The sequence below is a fragment of the Myotis davidii genome, unplaced genomic scaffold (genome assembly GCF_000327345.1).
Source record: "Myotis davidii unplaced genomic scaffold, ASM32734v1 scaffold18, whole genome shotgun sequence".
NCBI lineage: Eukaryota > Metazoa > Chordata > Mammalia > Chiroptera > Vespertilionidae > Myotis > Myotis davidii.
In genome coordinates, this window is record NW_006292696.1 from 6,342,794 (window position 1) to 6,360,172 (window position 17,379).

General features: G+C 42.0%; 1 protein-coding gene and 1 pseudogene across 2 annotated transcripts in view; one reads left to right on the forward strand and one right to left on the reverse strand.

The window, feature by feature from the left end:
* The window catches only part of LOC102754073 (hepatitis A virus cellular receptor 2), an 11,958-nt gene extending 7,622 nt beyond the window's left edge, over positions 1 to 4,336 (reverse strand). Inside the window, exons 1-3 of one of the 2 annotated variants that reach the window (XM_006766294.2) lie at positions 4,046 to 4,335; positions 2,476 to 2,814; positions 1,559 to 1,642 (exon numbers count right to left, since the gene is read on the reverse strand). In XM_006766294.2, the coding sequence (XP_006766357.2) occupies positions 1,559 to 1,642; positions 2,476 to 2,814; positions 4,046 to 4,100 (478 nt within the window). In that variant the 5' untranslated portion in view covers positions 4,101 to 4,335. Of the gene's footprint in view, positions 1 to 1,558; positions 1,643 to 2,475; positions 2,815 to 4,045 lie in introns of both variants that reach the window. The other variant, XM_015565644.1, reaches the window with a different exon arrangement.
* A 6,321-nt stretch (positions 4,337 to 10,657) lies between these two features.
* On the forward strand, positions 10,658 to 16,171 carry LOC107183499 (annotated as a pseudogene).
* Positions 16,172 to 17,379: the final 1,208 nt, after the last annotated feature.

Below are 17,379 nucleotides of genomic sequence, written 5' to 3' on the forward strand. Positions count from 1 at the left end.
CCCCCCAGGTAATGAACCCAGCTACTTATGTTCTATGAAATGGAGATTTCTGCCCTGAAGACCTATGTTCAATATGTAGTTTGTTGTGTCCACAGGGCCCTAGTAGAATCAACAAAATCCCAACATTGATGACACTCAGGCAGGCGTTCTATTGTAATTTGATTTCAACAGATAACAAAAGTTAATTTTCTTGAAAAAGTTTGGCATTTTCTCAATAAGAGGAAAACAGGGTATTTGGTGGCCTAAACATGAAGATAAAAATAACTATAGCTATAATTTACCATGAACAGGCATTGTGCTAAACTTTTGAAGTAACTCATTTAGCGTTCAAAACAACCATCCTAAAGTAGAGACAATTAGCTCCATTACACAAATGAAGAAGCCAAGAATTAGGAAGTGACTTAACCGAGGTCACACAGCTTAGTGAAAACAGAAATGGCCTTCCAATTTAGTTCTCCATGGCTTTAGCATACACTCTTTAAAAAAAAAAATGTTTTTATTGATTCTATATTGATTTTAGAGAGAGAGTAAGGGAGAGGAAGAGAGAGAGAAACATCAACAAGAAACATTGGGAATCGGGCCCACAACCCAGGCATGTGCCCTGAGGGGGCAATTGACCCAGTGACCTCTTGTGCATGGGTCCACACTAGGCTACTGAGCTCTTTTTTTTTTTTAATTGATTTTTTACAGAGAGGAAGAGAGAGGGATAGAAAGTTAGAAACATCGATGAGAAACATCGATCAGCCGCCTCCTGCACACCCCCTATGCAACTTATGAGATTTGTGACATTAGAAAGTCAGATTTACCTATTTTTAACGGCATTTTATGGAATAAAAAAATGAGCTCCAGAGAGTGTAGGAGAGACCAGGTCTCTGAGAGAAAATATTTAAGATTAATCTTTCTGATCAATGTGACCTGAAGACTGCTTTTCTGACCCTATCTTCTCTTCCAGAACAGCATGGAAAAGGCCTAGCTCAATTACTTAAAGAATTTAGCTGCTCCCACTGAGATCACAATCTGAGGAGGAGGCCGGGCTTATTCCAGTTAGAAGAAGTCCAGGAAATCACCGAACCCAACCCCAAACATGGACTGGAGCCAATTCAAGATAAAACATCACCAGTCCAGGAATAAATCACAAAATAATAGTGCAATGTAACAAGATTTTCATTAGATTAAATTTATTTAATTTAAAAGACTAACGCTTTTTTTGCAGTGATAGCAATATTAAGATAGAAATTTTGCTTTTCTTACTTAGTAAAATATGTTGATAGAAATACTTTTAGGTGGGGGTCAGGAATTTTACTGGGTCATGAAAACCATAATTCTCTGGACAGAAGAGAAAGCTGAGATCCAAAGAAGTAAAAGGTACTGGCCCAGGCCTCATTACATTTCTCAGTACAGGTTAATTCCAGCACCTCCCTCACCTGAAATTCTCTCTCATGTGTACAGAAACATTTATATGTCAGTTCTTACACCATTTCCTCGTTTTCCCCATATTCAAAATCCTCTGAACTCGGAAACCAACTAAAGGCTTCCTCCTATGCCCATGTAAAATTACCTGAGCCATGTTCCTCAGTGGTAAATATCCTTGGAAAGGCTGTAGTGAAGGCTCTCCATGGAGTCCCAGCAGGGGTGACCTTGGCTAGTGTCAGAAAGCAGTGTAAGTAGGAGGCTTCTCTGAGAGCAGAGAGCTTATTTCAAGGAAGTAAAAGGACAATAAATAAAGAGAAACACATGCTCACCTTCAACCTAAACACCTGCGTTAAGAGTGTATCACACATTTTACGAACTGTGTTACAGTTGTCATTGTCACAGTCTAATTGTTAATAATAGAACTAATAGCCACACACTAAATGCTTTTCATAATACATCTCCTAAAATCCTTCCAATGGCCTATATGATAGGTATTACCATATTTCGTAGAGTTGAAGGTCACACAGTTTAAATAACTGGTGCAACATTACACAGCTCGTAAGCAGCAGAACTGGAGTTGAATTCAGCTCCATCAGCCACAAGTACATGCTCCATAAACCTTAAAACATAGAAGCACATGCACTCCCGTGCACACCCACAGTTCCGTGGGTCTCAATCCTGGCTTCAGGTGGGGGAGAAGCACCTGGGGAAGACTTTGTAAACTCCCAGTGCTCAGGCTCTACTTCCAGAAACACTGGTTTCTCTGGTTTGTGGGTAGGGCTCTAGCATCTATCGGTGTTAAAAAGCCCTCAAGTGAATCTGATGAGCAGCCAGGGTTCCAACTATTGATCTAGGCCTTTCCTGCCATTATATAGATCCTTTCCATAAGTTTCAATATAGATGGAAGAATTAAACACAGCCGGACATTGCTTATAGGCCTGTTAAGTCTTAGGGGTCCACCACCAGGGCAGTCACTGGTGAGGAGAGAAATGAGAACAATTATTATATTTAATATGATCTGCAGAGGATTACTTATAAAGAAAACATGCAAACTCCACTCACCTGGTTTGATGTCCAACTCCAGGTTTGATTTTTTATCATTCAATGGGCCTGGGAATTGGATACGGCAGCAGTAAGTCCCACTGTCGGCTAAAGTCACATTCTCTATGGTCAAGGACACATCTCCTTTGTGGACATTCCCCTTTAGCTGGTATCTGCTGGAACTCTGGTAGTTCAAGTGCCTTCCATCAGTGCTGAGCATCATACTTGTACATTGAGTTAAAGGACAGGGTCCCCTGCCCCAGCACATGGGCACAAGGTTCTCCGAGGTGGTTGGAGAGTAGTGGCAGGGCAGATAAGCATTCTTGCCCACCTCGGCTGTGCGTGACCCTTCCAAAGACCCTGGATAAAGAGAAAAGGAGAGCAAGGTGCAGGCGATGAGTGAGATTGGTCCACTTCAGGAAAAGTCCAAGTAATGCTTGCAGAGCAAAGAAACCACTGCTGCTCTCCCGTTTAAAAGGAGGATCCACTAAGGCAAGACTCTCAGACTTGAGGGGCATCTGAACCATTGGCAAGTCTGGTTAAAACACAGATGCTTGGCTCAACTACTAGAATTCCTGACTTACTAAATCTGGAGTAGGGCATAAAAATGTATTTCTAACAAGTTCCCTGGAATTGCTGACATGGCTGGTGTTGGAACCTCACTTTGAGAACCAATGTGCTAGGAGAGACTTGTGGCTCAGTCCTGTGAACAAGGCAGGGATGATGGAAAGAGTAAAAAAATATATAATAATAATAATCATTCATTGTCAGCCAGGAAAACATCTCAGCCATTTGGGCTAGTTGTTGTTCATCAATGAAGAGCAGTTATCCTAACACAATTCTCTTTCTCTCTCTCTCTCTCTTTTTTTTTCTTAAGTACCAGGCACATAAGAATAAAAACCCTTACCTGAATGAGAAGTTAATATATAGCCCTTTTTAGGTTTATAATTAATTGGTTTCTTTAAAAAAACATACACTATAAAACAAACAGTATAAAAGGTGCATGTAAAGTCTAGTCCAGCCGTGGGCAAACTACGGCCCACGGGCTGCATCCGGCCGTTTGAAATGAATAAAACTAATAAAAAAAAAAAAAAAGGACCGTACCCTTTTATGTAATGATGTTTACTTTGAATTTATATTAGTTCACACAAACACTCCATCCATGCTTTTGTTCCGGCCCTCTGGTCCAGTTTAAGAACCCATTGTGCCCCTTGAGTCAAAAAGTTTGCCCACCCCTGGTAGTCCTTCTGCTCTTTCCCATTCCCAGCTCCCCTTCCCAGAGTCTACACATTAAGAAGTATCTGTGTAGGGCCACACCCTGCAACACAAAGGACAGAAAAGAAGTCTACTATACACATTGTTCCTCTCCTTTTAAAAAAAAATTTAACATTGACTCAGAGACACTTCATATCATTTTGTTTCACCTGATTTACTATTTGCTTCATAGATATATCACAATTTATTTTGTCCACTTCCCTGTTTGTGAACATTTAGGTTGCTTCCAAACTTTCTCTACTGCAAACATTATGAAGGCCATCCTTGTATCTTTATCTTGCACAACCCAATTGCAAAAGTCCATGCCCAGACTTACTTGTAAGTAGTAGCAGCCACAGAAGGACACAATCGAAGGAAAGATGTGAAAACATGGGTTATAAGAAAAGCCCAAGAGCGGCTCTGTTGAGGTGCCGTTTTAATTCTTCAATTGAACTGTGTACTTCCTGCAACTGAGTTTCTACTCCACAATCACGCGAGTGGTGGCCACTTCCCTGAGTGCCAGACCAGCACACCAGTGCGGCAGACTACTGATCACTCCTCTGTTAAAGCCACTAAGTCTACATCAAAGGAAACCCCAGCTCTCTGTCATGCCCCCACCAACTTCCTGTAAGGGCTCTGATATTCATTCTGATAGTATAAACAAAGAGGAAGCAATACTCAGAAAGTATTACTCAATAAAGAAAAAATAGTGTCTCTCAGTCAGTAGAGAAAGCCTTCTGATACCTCCAGTAAAATAATCCTTTGTTTCTAATGGATCATGTTTTGGTCCAGCTGGTTACCAGGGAACACAACGTGGAAACACATGCATTCATTCAGAAAGTCAGTCAATTGGTCAGTGATGACCATTGCTTATGGAGCACCTCCTATGTGTCAGGCACTGGACCAGGAGCTGGAGAATATCACATTGAATGGCATGTTCATTAACCTTACCTTTATGGGCCCTTTCCACTCCATCATAAGCCTAATTCTTAGCCTTGTTCTAACACAAATTGGCCTACACCATATAATCTTGCTGGATCTCAGTTTCTCCATTTATAAAACTTACAAAATGAGGAATTTGTGCTAATATTCTGACTTTGACCTGAACTTTTAAACTCTTCCACTTAGGGAAGACACAGTCTTGTCACCAATGCTTTCTCCCCTCCTTGGGGACCTCAATATTCTATTCCATCTCATATACACAAGGTGTCCCCTCCCCATCTACCCTAGGGGCTTCAGGCAGCAACTGATGGAAAATATTGAATTACCGCCACACTCTCCCTCACCGAGCTAACATCTCAGACCCAAGCAGTCTCAGCCCTGGGAGAGTGACTTTTGTCTGGGAAACTTAAAAGCCAAGGGTTCTTTACAAAAGGCAAGTGAGATCACAGACTGGAGTTTCTCCAAACCCGTGGCCTTTCTCTGTCTTTCCTTCCTGCATTTCCCTGTCACCCACCTTTATGCCATCAAATACATTTAATATAAACTTCCAGCTTGTTCAGTGTGTGCACTTCCATAGCACCACAGAGCTCACAGTTACTCAAGAGATCACAGTCAACCTCTTCATTTTATAGACAGAGAAACTGAGACGTGAGAAGATTGATTTGCCCAAAGGCACAGGATGTGAGAGAAATATCAACCTGTAGCCTTTCATTCGCACCCTGACTAGAGATAGAATCTGCAACCTAGGTAAGTGCCCTGATTGGGACTCAAACCCACAACCTTTTGGTGTATGGGACGATGCTCCAACGAACTGAGCCACCCGGCTAGGGCTATTCTAAGTTTTAAAGACATTTTATTTCTCTGCTTCAGTTTACCAGTCCACAACTGGCCATGTTATTATTAGCATACGATTCAAGAAAATGATGACATTTCACTATTTATTAATCATTGTTGGAGATGTGGGTATGTCCTACCTCCTTCAGCTAGGGGGCCTCCCACTCTCCAAAGCCTTACTTCACTTCTCTCCAGAAGATTCAAAGGGTAGACAGCTCCTTAAGGTTCTTAGTAACAACAGTGCCATGGAAATCTGCTTCATTGTAGAATTAATCAACCAACCACACATAACCACCCACTCATACGATAGCTACATAAATATCTAATCAGCAAAGGGTGACGATGGGTTCTTCCATGGGTGGTGTGTGGGTGTAGACCTATGATGCTAACTCATGTTGATTTGGGGTATGGTAATACTTTACCTGGCCATTGAAAAGTCCTATTTAAAATTGCCCTTTTTAAGACTTACAGAACCACACCCCCCTCCTTGGCCCTTCCACTCCCACGCCCCCACCTCCAGCAGCTACTGCACAGTGAGACAACCAGTATTTTCGCCTCTTAGGTGACCTGTAGGAGCCTTCGTTTTCCCTCATTCTGGGCTTTTCACCATCTCGTTTACAGGTAGCCTGACTTTTTTTTGAGCTGCGGCACATCTCTATTTATATTCTGCATGTCAGACAGTTGGAGAAAAGTTCCCTTTTGTGGCTCCATCTTTCTGCGAATGAAAGAAATTGAGATCATTCTTTACACTCATGCAGTCTCCCTGTGTGACCCACACACTCACAACTCTTGTGCTCACATAACTGTCCCTGTATTTCAAGTAGGAGAGTTGCCAAAGGCAAATTTATTTCCTGGAATCTTGTGTGATCCACAGAGGGTGAATGAATCCCCGCTTGCTGAAGCTGTTGGTAACTGCTCTCACCCTCTTTCTCCTCATTCATAAATACTGAGATGTTCTTTGCTGGGTATTTGTGGGAGAGTTTAGGTAGTGAGGTTTCCTCCGTAAGCAATAGCTTTATGGGAGAGGTATGCGTGGGGAGAGAGGCAGCCTCAGGACTGCTCTCTGTGTTCCAATTTTTGAAAAAGTGCAGGCATAGGGCCAAAGACCCTGAACTGTCACCACCACAGTTGTGAACTGCTCCAGCTTGTGTGCCTGCCCTGTCTTCCCCTCACTTGGGTAAATTCCTGGGATTGTGCACTGGGGATCTTCAAAGGGCTTGGAGAGTGTTAATACTGTCCTTGTTCTCCTGAGTTTCAGGTTGGGTTTAAGGCCAATTGTGGCATTAGTTTCTTTATATTTCCCACCCCCATGGCAAAATGCAGTACCCTCACAAAGCTATAGTGCAGGGACCCTGTCAGCTAACACTTTATTACCTAACTAGAGGCTCAGTACATGAAATTCATGCACTGATAAGGTCCCTAGGCCTGGCTGGCAATCAGGGCCAATCTGTGGGGCAATCAGAGAGCCCCCGATGGCACCCACCTTAGCCGGCCTGGCACTGCCCGCTCACCACCCTGACCCCTGCCACCACTGCCAGTTGCCTCCTTCTGCGGGGTGACCATGAGGTGACCTGGGGGGACCCCCACACACACTCCACCCTCCACCCCACTCACACCTGCCTTGGCTGGCCTGGGGCCTGTGGGTTGGGGGCAGCTCCTGCATTGAGCATCTGCCCCCTGGTGGTCACTGCATGTAATAGCAACTGGCCATTCTGCCAGTCATTCAGCTGTATGGTCAATTTGCATATTAGGCATTTATTATATAGGATGATCTAATATGCAACAAGGCAAAGAGCTGGTGCTCATCATCCTGACATTGTGCCGGGAGAAGTGACTAATTAGGTTCCATTAGCCTTCGCAGCTGTGGTGAACTCACTGGCAGCGTTTACGTAAATACCAGTGAAGACACTCTGGTGGCTTTGTCAGGAAGCCGTCTGACAAGCAGTTTAAATGCTCATTTTTTTAGGGGACTTAAAAAAATTTTTTGATGTGCATGTTTTTTTCTCATTTCCTCCTTTTTGTCTTCCCTTCACTCTCCCCCACTTTTGGACTATTGGAGGACCTTCCCTAGTCACTGGGGAAGTCTGAGTGAATAGAGAGCCATGCCCGGTCCCACACTGAAGTTAAGCCCCCAAACTGCTGTTCTTCAGATTTAGAGATATTTATTATTGTTGTGTATTTATATAATCTTCATATTTATTTGAAAAATCAGTAAAACTGTGATTAATCAAGAGCTTTAGAAGATGAACAACTTAAAACTGAGGTCCTACTTGGTTTCTTGGCTCAAATAGAGATGCTTTCAAACACCACTGCTTTTAAAAATGGAAAATGATGGACATTTACTTTTTGTGGGCATCAGATACGAATGAATTAAATTTTCCTTCAAAGTAATTATACAGATTGAGATGTGAAGTATGCGTGTGCCAGGATCCCAAAATAAACAGAATTAAAACAAAAGTGAGGTTTGGTCAAACGAAAAAGTACTTGTAGAAGCGAGTGGTGACAGAATCACTGGGCCCTTCTCCTTGCTATGATGAAGCAGGCAAAGGGGACAGAAACAAATTTCCAGGCAGAGAGAACAGTGTACACAAAGGCTGCTTTGCTTAAGTGAGTTCAAGGCACCAAAAGAGACAGGGATGGCTCCTGTGCTCCAGGGCTGGCAGGAGAGGAGGCTGGGCTGGCTGCCGAGGGCCAGGTCACGCAGGCCTGGGATGCTCAGGCCCTGGTTGTGGAAGTTGTGAAATGGCGGTGGGCACCAACCAAGTAGGGTTTTGATGAACTCAGTTTCAATTACAGGAACTGCTCCTGTGCCAGACAGTCCAGGGCAAGATTGCTCTGAGTTGCTTATAACTTTGCCCTTCCCTGCCAGCCTCTGGAAGCTCACCAGGGAGTTGGCTGTGCCTTGAAGCCGTCCCCCTGATCACTTCTCATTCCATCAACAGTGCATGTGTTCAAAATAGGAAGAAAGTCAAACATTTGAGGGTTCTTTTTCTAGATGGTTTTGGCTTATCAATTCACTGTTTTTTCCCATAATTAGCTTAGAAAGAGTTTACCTATTGGCTTTTTTTTTGAACTTGTAAAGACTTAACTTTTTGCTGAAACCGGTTTGGCTCAGTGGATAGAGCATCGGCCTGCGGACTGAAAGGTCCCAGGTTCGATTCTGGTCAAGGGCATGTGCCTTGGTTACGGGCACATCCCCAGTGGGGAGTGTGCAGGAGGCAGCTGGTCAATGTTTCTCTCTCATCGATGTTTCTAACTCTCTATCTCTCTCCTTTCCTCTCTGTAAAAACTCAATAAAATATATTTTTTTAAAAAAGACAACTTTTTTTCAGGTCTGCTGTTATTTGACCTAGGAAATGTAAATTACTTATCTGACCCTGACAAAATTAAAATGGGATGAATGGAAATAAACGAAACAACAAAGAGAAATGCACCCTCCCAAATTTCTCTCCTCTCTCCCACCATGGTCAGTGGCCAAGTCACAGCACATGATGAGTGAAGAGCCATTCAAGCATGGAGGCCATGCAACAGATCTCCTAGAGACCCAGAGAGAGGATGCAACCAGCTCAGGCTCACATAGCTACTTTCTGTCAAAAGCCGTTTAGTACTCTCTGCACTTGTCATGGTAAGTTGGCTAGCAAGTATGAATTTCAGGGGTTGCACAATTAAAAGGTCATTTGGTTACACAGGATGTTGGAGAACTGGGGGTCCACCCTTGATGCCTGTGCAATCCAGGTTGGCTTAGGCTTGCAGGGACCTCTGGGATTCCAAGGATCATAGAAGGTTGTCTGTAAAATCTCTCCAGCCTCATGACAGAAACGTACCTTCAGATCACAGGGACAGAGGATGAGGGACCCAGAGCTTTACCCTTAGAGTTTCAGTGAGAACTCCAGGCAGGTCCCCTTTGGCAAGAGCATTTTGGTGAAGGGTCCAAGTTATGTAGAAAAAATGGCGATAATATTTATTGCCGAGGGTGAAATATAACCTCTTATTTGATTTTCCTACTTGAGAAAGCAAGAAAGATGTAAGAACAGGACATTAAGTTAAGAATAGCCTATTGTGTCACAAAGTAGAGCACAAAGGCCCCAGATTTTCAAGCATCAAATCAGGCCTTTTTCTTTTTTAAAAAATGTATTTTTATTTCAGATCAGAAGGAGATAGAAACATAAATAATGAGAGAGAATCATCGATTGGCAGCACACCCCACACTAGGGAGCAAGCCTGCAACCAGGCGTGTACCCTGACCAGGAATCAAACCATGACTCTTGGTTCACAGGTCAATGCTCAACCACTGAGCCACGCCGGTCAGGCAAGGCCTTTTTCTTTGAGGAGTGGGGAAGATGTCTTTTGTCTTCCTTCATAATAGAAGGGATGCAGCAAGAAGTCAAGATAATGAACAAGGACCTAAGTGAAGACTGACTTTCAGTGTATCCCCTGAGTAATCCATAGAGCAAGTAATGCCAGAAATCCCAACACTGGAAACTTGGTAGCCAGCAAGCTCTGTGTCAGGCGGATCAGAGATCATGAGCCACAGGTCACTGCTCAGGTGGTCCACGTTATCCTTATTTGCATATGATACCACCAACAGCATTAGTGACAAAGGAGAAATGGTGCTCAGACTTTGCCGCCTGGCTTAATGGTGATCAGGCCAGGTAGTAATATGTATTAATTATTGCTATTATTGTTATTTTTGTACTAATATCAACTAACATTTATGAAGCATTTACTATGGGCCAGCACTATGGTGATCATTTTACTTATATAATCTTATCAAATCCTTACAAATCTAAGGGCCTATAATAATTATTATCCCCATTTTACGGATGAGAAAACTGGGCTTTAGAAAGGTTTGGTAACTTACCCAAAGCCACAAAGCTAATCAGTCTTAGACCTGGGATGGGACCAATGGTCTACCTAACCACATAGCTCGGGGTGATAGTAGTAGTACTAAGAATAATGACAACAAACACTCATTGAGCCCTTATCATGCCTGCACATATCTGCTATAGGCACCATGGTAAGAAACTGAGACTTTCCCAGAGGTGCACAGCAAATAAACCAATAATATGAGCCCCTACTGTGAGTTAGGCCTGAGAGATGATTTTATGGACATTATGTGTGGGGTGACGGGTGAAGGGAATGTTATGTCAGCAGTTCCAATGTATTAAATCCAATAGTAGGGTCGGAGATGGGTCTGAAGAAACGCCAGCCTCCTTGCGGGGCCTGTGCCTTTTCGCTGCCTCCTCTTAACACACAGCCGGCCCGCAGCCGCCCCCCGGGCATGCGTGGCCCTCTGGGCAACCTGTTCCAGGCCAAAGAAGACTCGGAACCTCCGAAGGCTTCTTCCAGCTTTAAGACAACAAACGTGGCATCATCTTCCCAGCCAAAAAGAGTGAGTCCTAAGCTGGAACTTAGACCACAGCAGATACAGGAGCTACGCCAAGGTTTTGATCTCTGCGATACTGGTGCAACTGGGACCTTTGATGTTAAAGAGCTCAAGGTGGTGATGAGAGCAATGGGCTTTGAACCAAAGAAAGAAGAGATTATGAAGATGATAAGTGAAATTGCTGCAGGAGGGGCCGTTTCAAGCTCTTCGATGATGATGAAACTGGGACCATATCGTTAGACAATCCCAAATGTGTATCCAATGAGTTGAGTGAGAACATCACTGATGAGGAGCTGCAGAAAATGACTGATGAAGCTGATCGAGATGGAGACGGGGAAGTCACTGAGGAAGATTTCCTGCGTATCAGGAAAAGACCAGCCATTATTAAGAGTATTCTCTCCTGTTGCAAGCACACACAACTAGTTTTAGTGCCTGTTATTGTGTGAAACCTGGTTTTTGAGAACGCAAGTGTTTTCCCCCCCCACTAACCTCCCTGTATACCTTTAGTAACAACCTTACACCCATTTTCAACTTTTTTAAGTGTTCTTTGACAATATAGTTCTTTGTGAGGTGACCTGCTGCTTCCTTTAATTCTCCAAAACAGAACAAGAGCACATTAGAGCATTTACCCACTTGCCATTCTACCTTGTATTGCTTCACTCTTGTCATGCAGTCCCACATTTATGCCACCATAGAAAGACTTCTCAGGCAAATACATGTTGTAACTTTGTCACCACAAACTGCAGGCATCTCTACAATGGTTCTGGTTTTAATTGACACCTAAGTGCAGCTTTCTCTTTTAAAAAATACAGTGAACTCTCTCACTTGCAAAAAAAAAAAAATCCAATAGTAAAATGAATCACAAACAGGCAAGTGTGAGTGTTTGCTCTTTAACATCCAGATTGAACAGTCCAAACCTCAACAAGTAATTGTTGAGGAAGCTGAGTTAGTTTTCATGAAGTTCAAATGGAAGTGGAATTCCCACTCTTCTTTGCAGCTCTGTCTAGATAAATTTGATGATACACATTCCGGTGCTGGTGACGTCACTGATCATCACCACGGAAACATAAACATCTGCTCTAACAAACACTGGAGTGCAGCGTCACTGAATGTGTCAGGGAGGAGAGGAAACTGGCTCAGGACGATAAGGCTCTCCAGAATAAAAGTTCATCAACTACAACAGCAGTGGCAGCCTCAGTCGTGGAGAGAAATATAAGCATTACTTTTCTGAAAAGCACAAAGTGGGAGTCATGCATTGCTAAAGGTTGGACAAAGTTGATTTCGAGATGCTGTCCACATTCAAAACAGTTTCCTTAAAAAGTCACTATCTATGCTGTCTTGCATGATGACAATAGAAATCCTTCAGGAGCAGGGATCTCGTCTCCCAAGCTGCTCACAGAAAATCTCCTGCAGGGCAGAGGAAGGCTAGCGGGCACTGCTGTTTGGTTCTGGGAGAGGCCTCGAACAATCAGAAGTAGAATTGACCGTGGTTGTGGTTTGTGTTTATTGTTTGATGAGTCAGTGGCAGTATTAGTTATGTAGTTGCAGAAATTAATAACTAAACGATGGTTCTTGGCCCTGCATGGATTTATAGAAGTTGCACATGGGTGAGTCAGATCATAGACTGAATCCAGGGCTGAGGTATGTTTAAGTTTAATTTGTATGATGCTTAAAGAAATGATATATTTGTTGCTTTACAATGAAAAGTAATGAAATCTCCTGGCATATGAAGGCATCCCTAAATGGTAGCCCTGATTATTCTTTATCAATTATGGGCACAGGGTATTTAAACTTGATCTTTAGGTTACACTGTCCAATAGAGCTTCCAGTAATGATGAAATGTTCTATCTCTGTTCTGCCCAACATGATAGTCACAAGTCGCATGTAGCTATTGGCCACTTGAAATGTGGCTAGTATGACTAAGAAAATAATTTCTTTTTTTAAAAAACTAATTAATTGAAAATCAGATTTTAATAGCCACATGTGGCAAGTGGCTACTGCATTGGGCAAAGCAGATGTAAGTAATGGGATTGAACATCCAGTCAGGCGTCCTTGTTTAGAATAAAATGTGGAGAATAGACACTGGGGCTGTGTGGGGGGGCATGTTCATTTTACAAGAGATTACTTTCTAGTGGGCTTCGTCACACACCATCACCTCCTTTCAGAAAGGAAACCTCCCCTTATTACCCAACTAGAATTCTTGTTGATTTAAGGAGCCAAAGCTATGTGTTTCCAAGATGCTGACTGTCCATTCCTACCAATAAGAACAAGTCACCTGAAGCGTGAACGGGAAGGTTTGCTGCTGTCCAATTAAGGGTCCTGACTGTCCAGTTAAGGGTACTGCATAAATATAGTAACTAGACCTGTGGGTGGGAAAGCCTAACTTTTTTGATGAGCTGCTTGACTGACCCTGTCATTCATGAGAGCATACAGCCCAGAGCCAGTGCTGCCAAGGGAACTGTGGAAAGGCGATGGTGGCCTGCTGACTACTAGAGGGATCCGATATTCCTAGAGCCAGGGCTCCGTGGGCTGCCTGTCGTCTCTGCGGTTTCCACCACAAGCACACATTGATCACATTGAATGATCACATTGCCATATACCAGCTACAAAGTAGGATTCTAAAAGATCCTCCTTTCATGCAACTTACTCATTTGCATGTTGTTTGCCCAAAAGTTTCTGACACTGACCTGCTTTGCTGAGCCCAGCAGTCAGAATCCTCCCTTCCTTCCTTTGTCACAGGTTTGGAAACCCCAGAACCATCTACCAGACTTCAGCCTATTGGTAACTTACCAGTCTCTGTTCTGAAACTTGACCTACCAGTGGTTCTCAACCTTCCTAATGCCGCGACCCTGTAATACACTTCTTCATGTTGTGGTGACCCCCAACCATAAAATTATTTTCGTTGCTACTGTTATGAATCGTAATGTAAATATCTGATATGCAGGATGTATTTTCAGGGGTCTCAACCCATAGGTTGAGAACCGCTGCTCCAACTTGTCTAGCTAATAAATAACTTCACTGCTTCTAGGGATTTATGCACAGGAGGGTAAAACTAACATTAGCCTGTTTCATTCAAGATGAAGCTCTGAATTATATCCCTCCTCCCCCCACCCAAAAAAAAGGCCCCCCTAAAAACAGAGAAAACCCTGTTTCCCATTTTTTCACTTCTCACAGGAATCTACTTTACAACAGAATTTGAGTAGTCTTCTGAAGTGCTTATCCTAGCCTACATTCTCACTAGCGGTGAAGAACTCTTATGATGCTGCATGTCTTTGCTAATATCGGTACTGTCAGACTTTAATTTTTTCCAATATGATTGGTGTACAATGATGTCACAATATGGTTTTAAGATTAAACTATTGTTTAGTGGAAAATATAACAGATGTACAGAACTTTACATGAACTTATAGTTTAAAAAACACAAAGCAAACACTCAAGAAATCAGGACCCAAAACAAAAAATAAAGCAAATCTCCTAAAGTCCCTCCAACCTCTACTCCAAGGCCATGTGTTCCTTCCTGATCTCAAAACCTTCCCTCTCCTACAGGTAATCACTACTTGAAATATTGCAATTGTTTCCTTGCTTTTAAAAATAAATAATATTTTTTTTTTATTTCAGAGAGGAAAGGAGACAGAGAAGTAGAAATATCGATGATGAGAATCATTGACTGGCTGCCTCCTCCATGCCCCACACAAGGATCGAGTTTCAAACCCAGGCATATGCCATAACCAGGAATAGAACCGTGACCTCCTGGTTCATAGGTTAACGCTCAACAACTGAACTACCAAATGGGCTGTTTCCTTGCTTTTTTTAAAAAATATATTTTAATGATTTTTCACAGAGAGGAAGGGAGAGGGATAGTCAGAAACATCGAAAAGAGAGAAACATCGACCAGTTGCCTCCCGCACACCCCCCACTGGGGATGTGCCCGCAACCAAAGTACATGCCCTTGACCGGAACCAAACCTGGGACCTTTCAGTCCACAGGCCGACGCTCTATCCACTGAGCCAAACGGGCTACAGCTCCTTGCTTTTTTAATGACCTTGATAAAAGGACTAAGGAGAATTTGCCTTATGTGATATATGTAGGAATTCCACCTTCAGGAGAGCTTCAGAGACAGAAAGGGAAAATGAGAAATAAAAAACATCATGAGCTAAGGATGAGGTCAGGGACCAGGGGCTTCAGAGGGGAGGAAGGTCATTCATAGAACATAAGGAGCAGATATTCAATAATTAGCTATTTGTCCTGCAAACCTATGTTTGCATCCCAAATTTTATGTATAGTTTTATTTTAGAACATCATGAAAATGGAACCATATTGTCTATAGGCGTTTGCGTCCTGTCTTTCCCTCAATAATGTGTTTATGTGATCCACTCATGCTGCTGTATATCCCTGTAGATTGTTCTTATTACTCAAAGTTTTCCTGGGAGTAGATATGCCTCAAACTATTTGTTCATTCTATTTTTAGATGAACATTTAATCTTCTGTTGTAGTTATCATGAACAATGCCATACTGGACATTTACATGAATCCCAGTGCACACTTCTCTGAAGTATATTTCTGAGAATGGAATTACTGGGTCAAAGGGTACATACCTTTTTTTAAAAAAAAAATTTTTTATTGACTTCAGAGAGGAAGGGAGAGGGAGAAAGACAGAAATATCAATGATGAGAATCACTGACCAGCTGCCTCCTGCACGCCCCAGAGTGGGGATCGAGCCCAGCAATCCAGCCGGGCATTTGCCCTGACCAGGAATGGAATCGTGACCTTCTGATACATAGGTTAACACTCAACCACTGAACCACACCAGCCAGGCAAGGGTACATAACTTGAACCTTATTAGATAATGCCTGTTTTCTGAGACATCTACCAACAGTGTGTAAGAATTCTTATTCCACATCCTCATCAACACTTGATAGTGTATGTGTGTGTGTGGGGGGGGGGGGGTACTGGTAAGAATACAATGGCATCTCAGCATGGATTTCTCTGCATATCCCTCATTACTTGGAAGTTAAATAAAAACCTTTTCTTTTGTTTATGAACCATTAAAACTGGGACAATCAAGCCCCTGAGGGTTCATGAGAAACCTCTTCTTTAAAGAATTTAAACTAGGAGCCTTGCCCATAATAAGCATTATTATTAAAAAACAACAAAACTTTTTGCTCTATAGGACAGAGCAAACCTCCTATACATTTTAGAATCATCTTATCGAATTAAAAAAAGAACCTGGCAAAAATTTGATTGGCTTGCACTGAATCCACAGATCAATGTGGAGTAAATTTGACCTCTCTACAATATTGAGTGTACCAACCCATAGACATATTTTCTCTCCTCTATTTAGATTTTCTTTAAAATCTTAACAAAATTTAAACATTTTTCTCCATAGAGGCCTTCAACTTATTCCTTGATTTTTTTTCCGGGTACTTCATATCATTGATGCTTAGTATCTGATTTAAATTTTTTTTCATTTGTTGCTGGTATTCTGAGATGCATTTTTGAATGTATTATTTTTTGTTGTTAATCCTCACCCAAGGATATTTTTCCATTGATATTTAGAGAAAGTGGAAGGGAGGGGGAGCGGAAGAGAGAAACATCAACGTGAGAGAAACACATCAACTGGCCGCCTCCTGCACGCACCCCGACCAGGGCCAGGAATTAAGCCTGCAACCTAGGTGTGTGCCATTGACCAGAATCAAACCTGGGACTCTTCAGTCTGCAGGCTGATACTCTATCCACTGAGCCAAACCAGCTAAGGCATGAATGTATTTTTCTCCAACCAGGAAACTCTCTTTTTAATAAGTTATCTGTAGATTATATTGAATTTTCCATGCAGAAAAGCATTTTCTGCAAATAATGGCAGTTCGGCTTCCTCCTTTTTTTATTTTACCATGCTGGTTAGGAAATCGAGTACATATTTAACAGAAGTTTTGATAGCAGGCATTGTAGTTTCATTACAGATCTTAAAGGAAAGGTTTTAGCTTTCTACCTTGGGTGTAATACATGTTGCAGATTTTATGGAGCTACAACTTATTAGATTAAGGAAGTTCTGTTCTATTCCTAAATATTCTAATAGGTTTTCTTTTTTAATTAATTTTTTAACTTTTTTTTTGAGAGAGGAAGAGAGAAAAACATCAATTTGTTATTACACTTGTTTATGCATTCATTGGTTGCTTCTTGTATATGCCCTGGACCTTAAGGTATCAGAACAACACTATAACCAACTGAGCTACCCAGCCAGCCAGATCCCCCTTTTTTCTTTTTCATGAATGGATAATAAATTTTATAAAATGCTTTTTGTGATTCTGTTAAGATGATCAAGTGAATTTTTCTTCTTTTATCTATTATAGTGACAGACTATATTAATTAATTTTCTATTTTACATTCTTAAACATGGATTGGCCATAAAGCATTACTTTTTATTTTTATACATTGCTAGATTAATGTGCATATATGTCTATGCTAATCTCATAAAAAGAGCTTAAGAATGTTTCTTCTTTCTGGCAATCTTT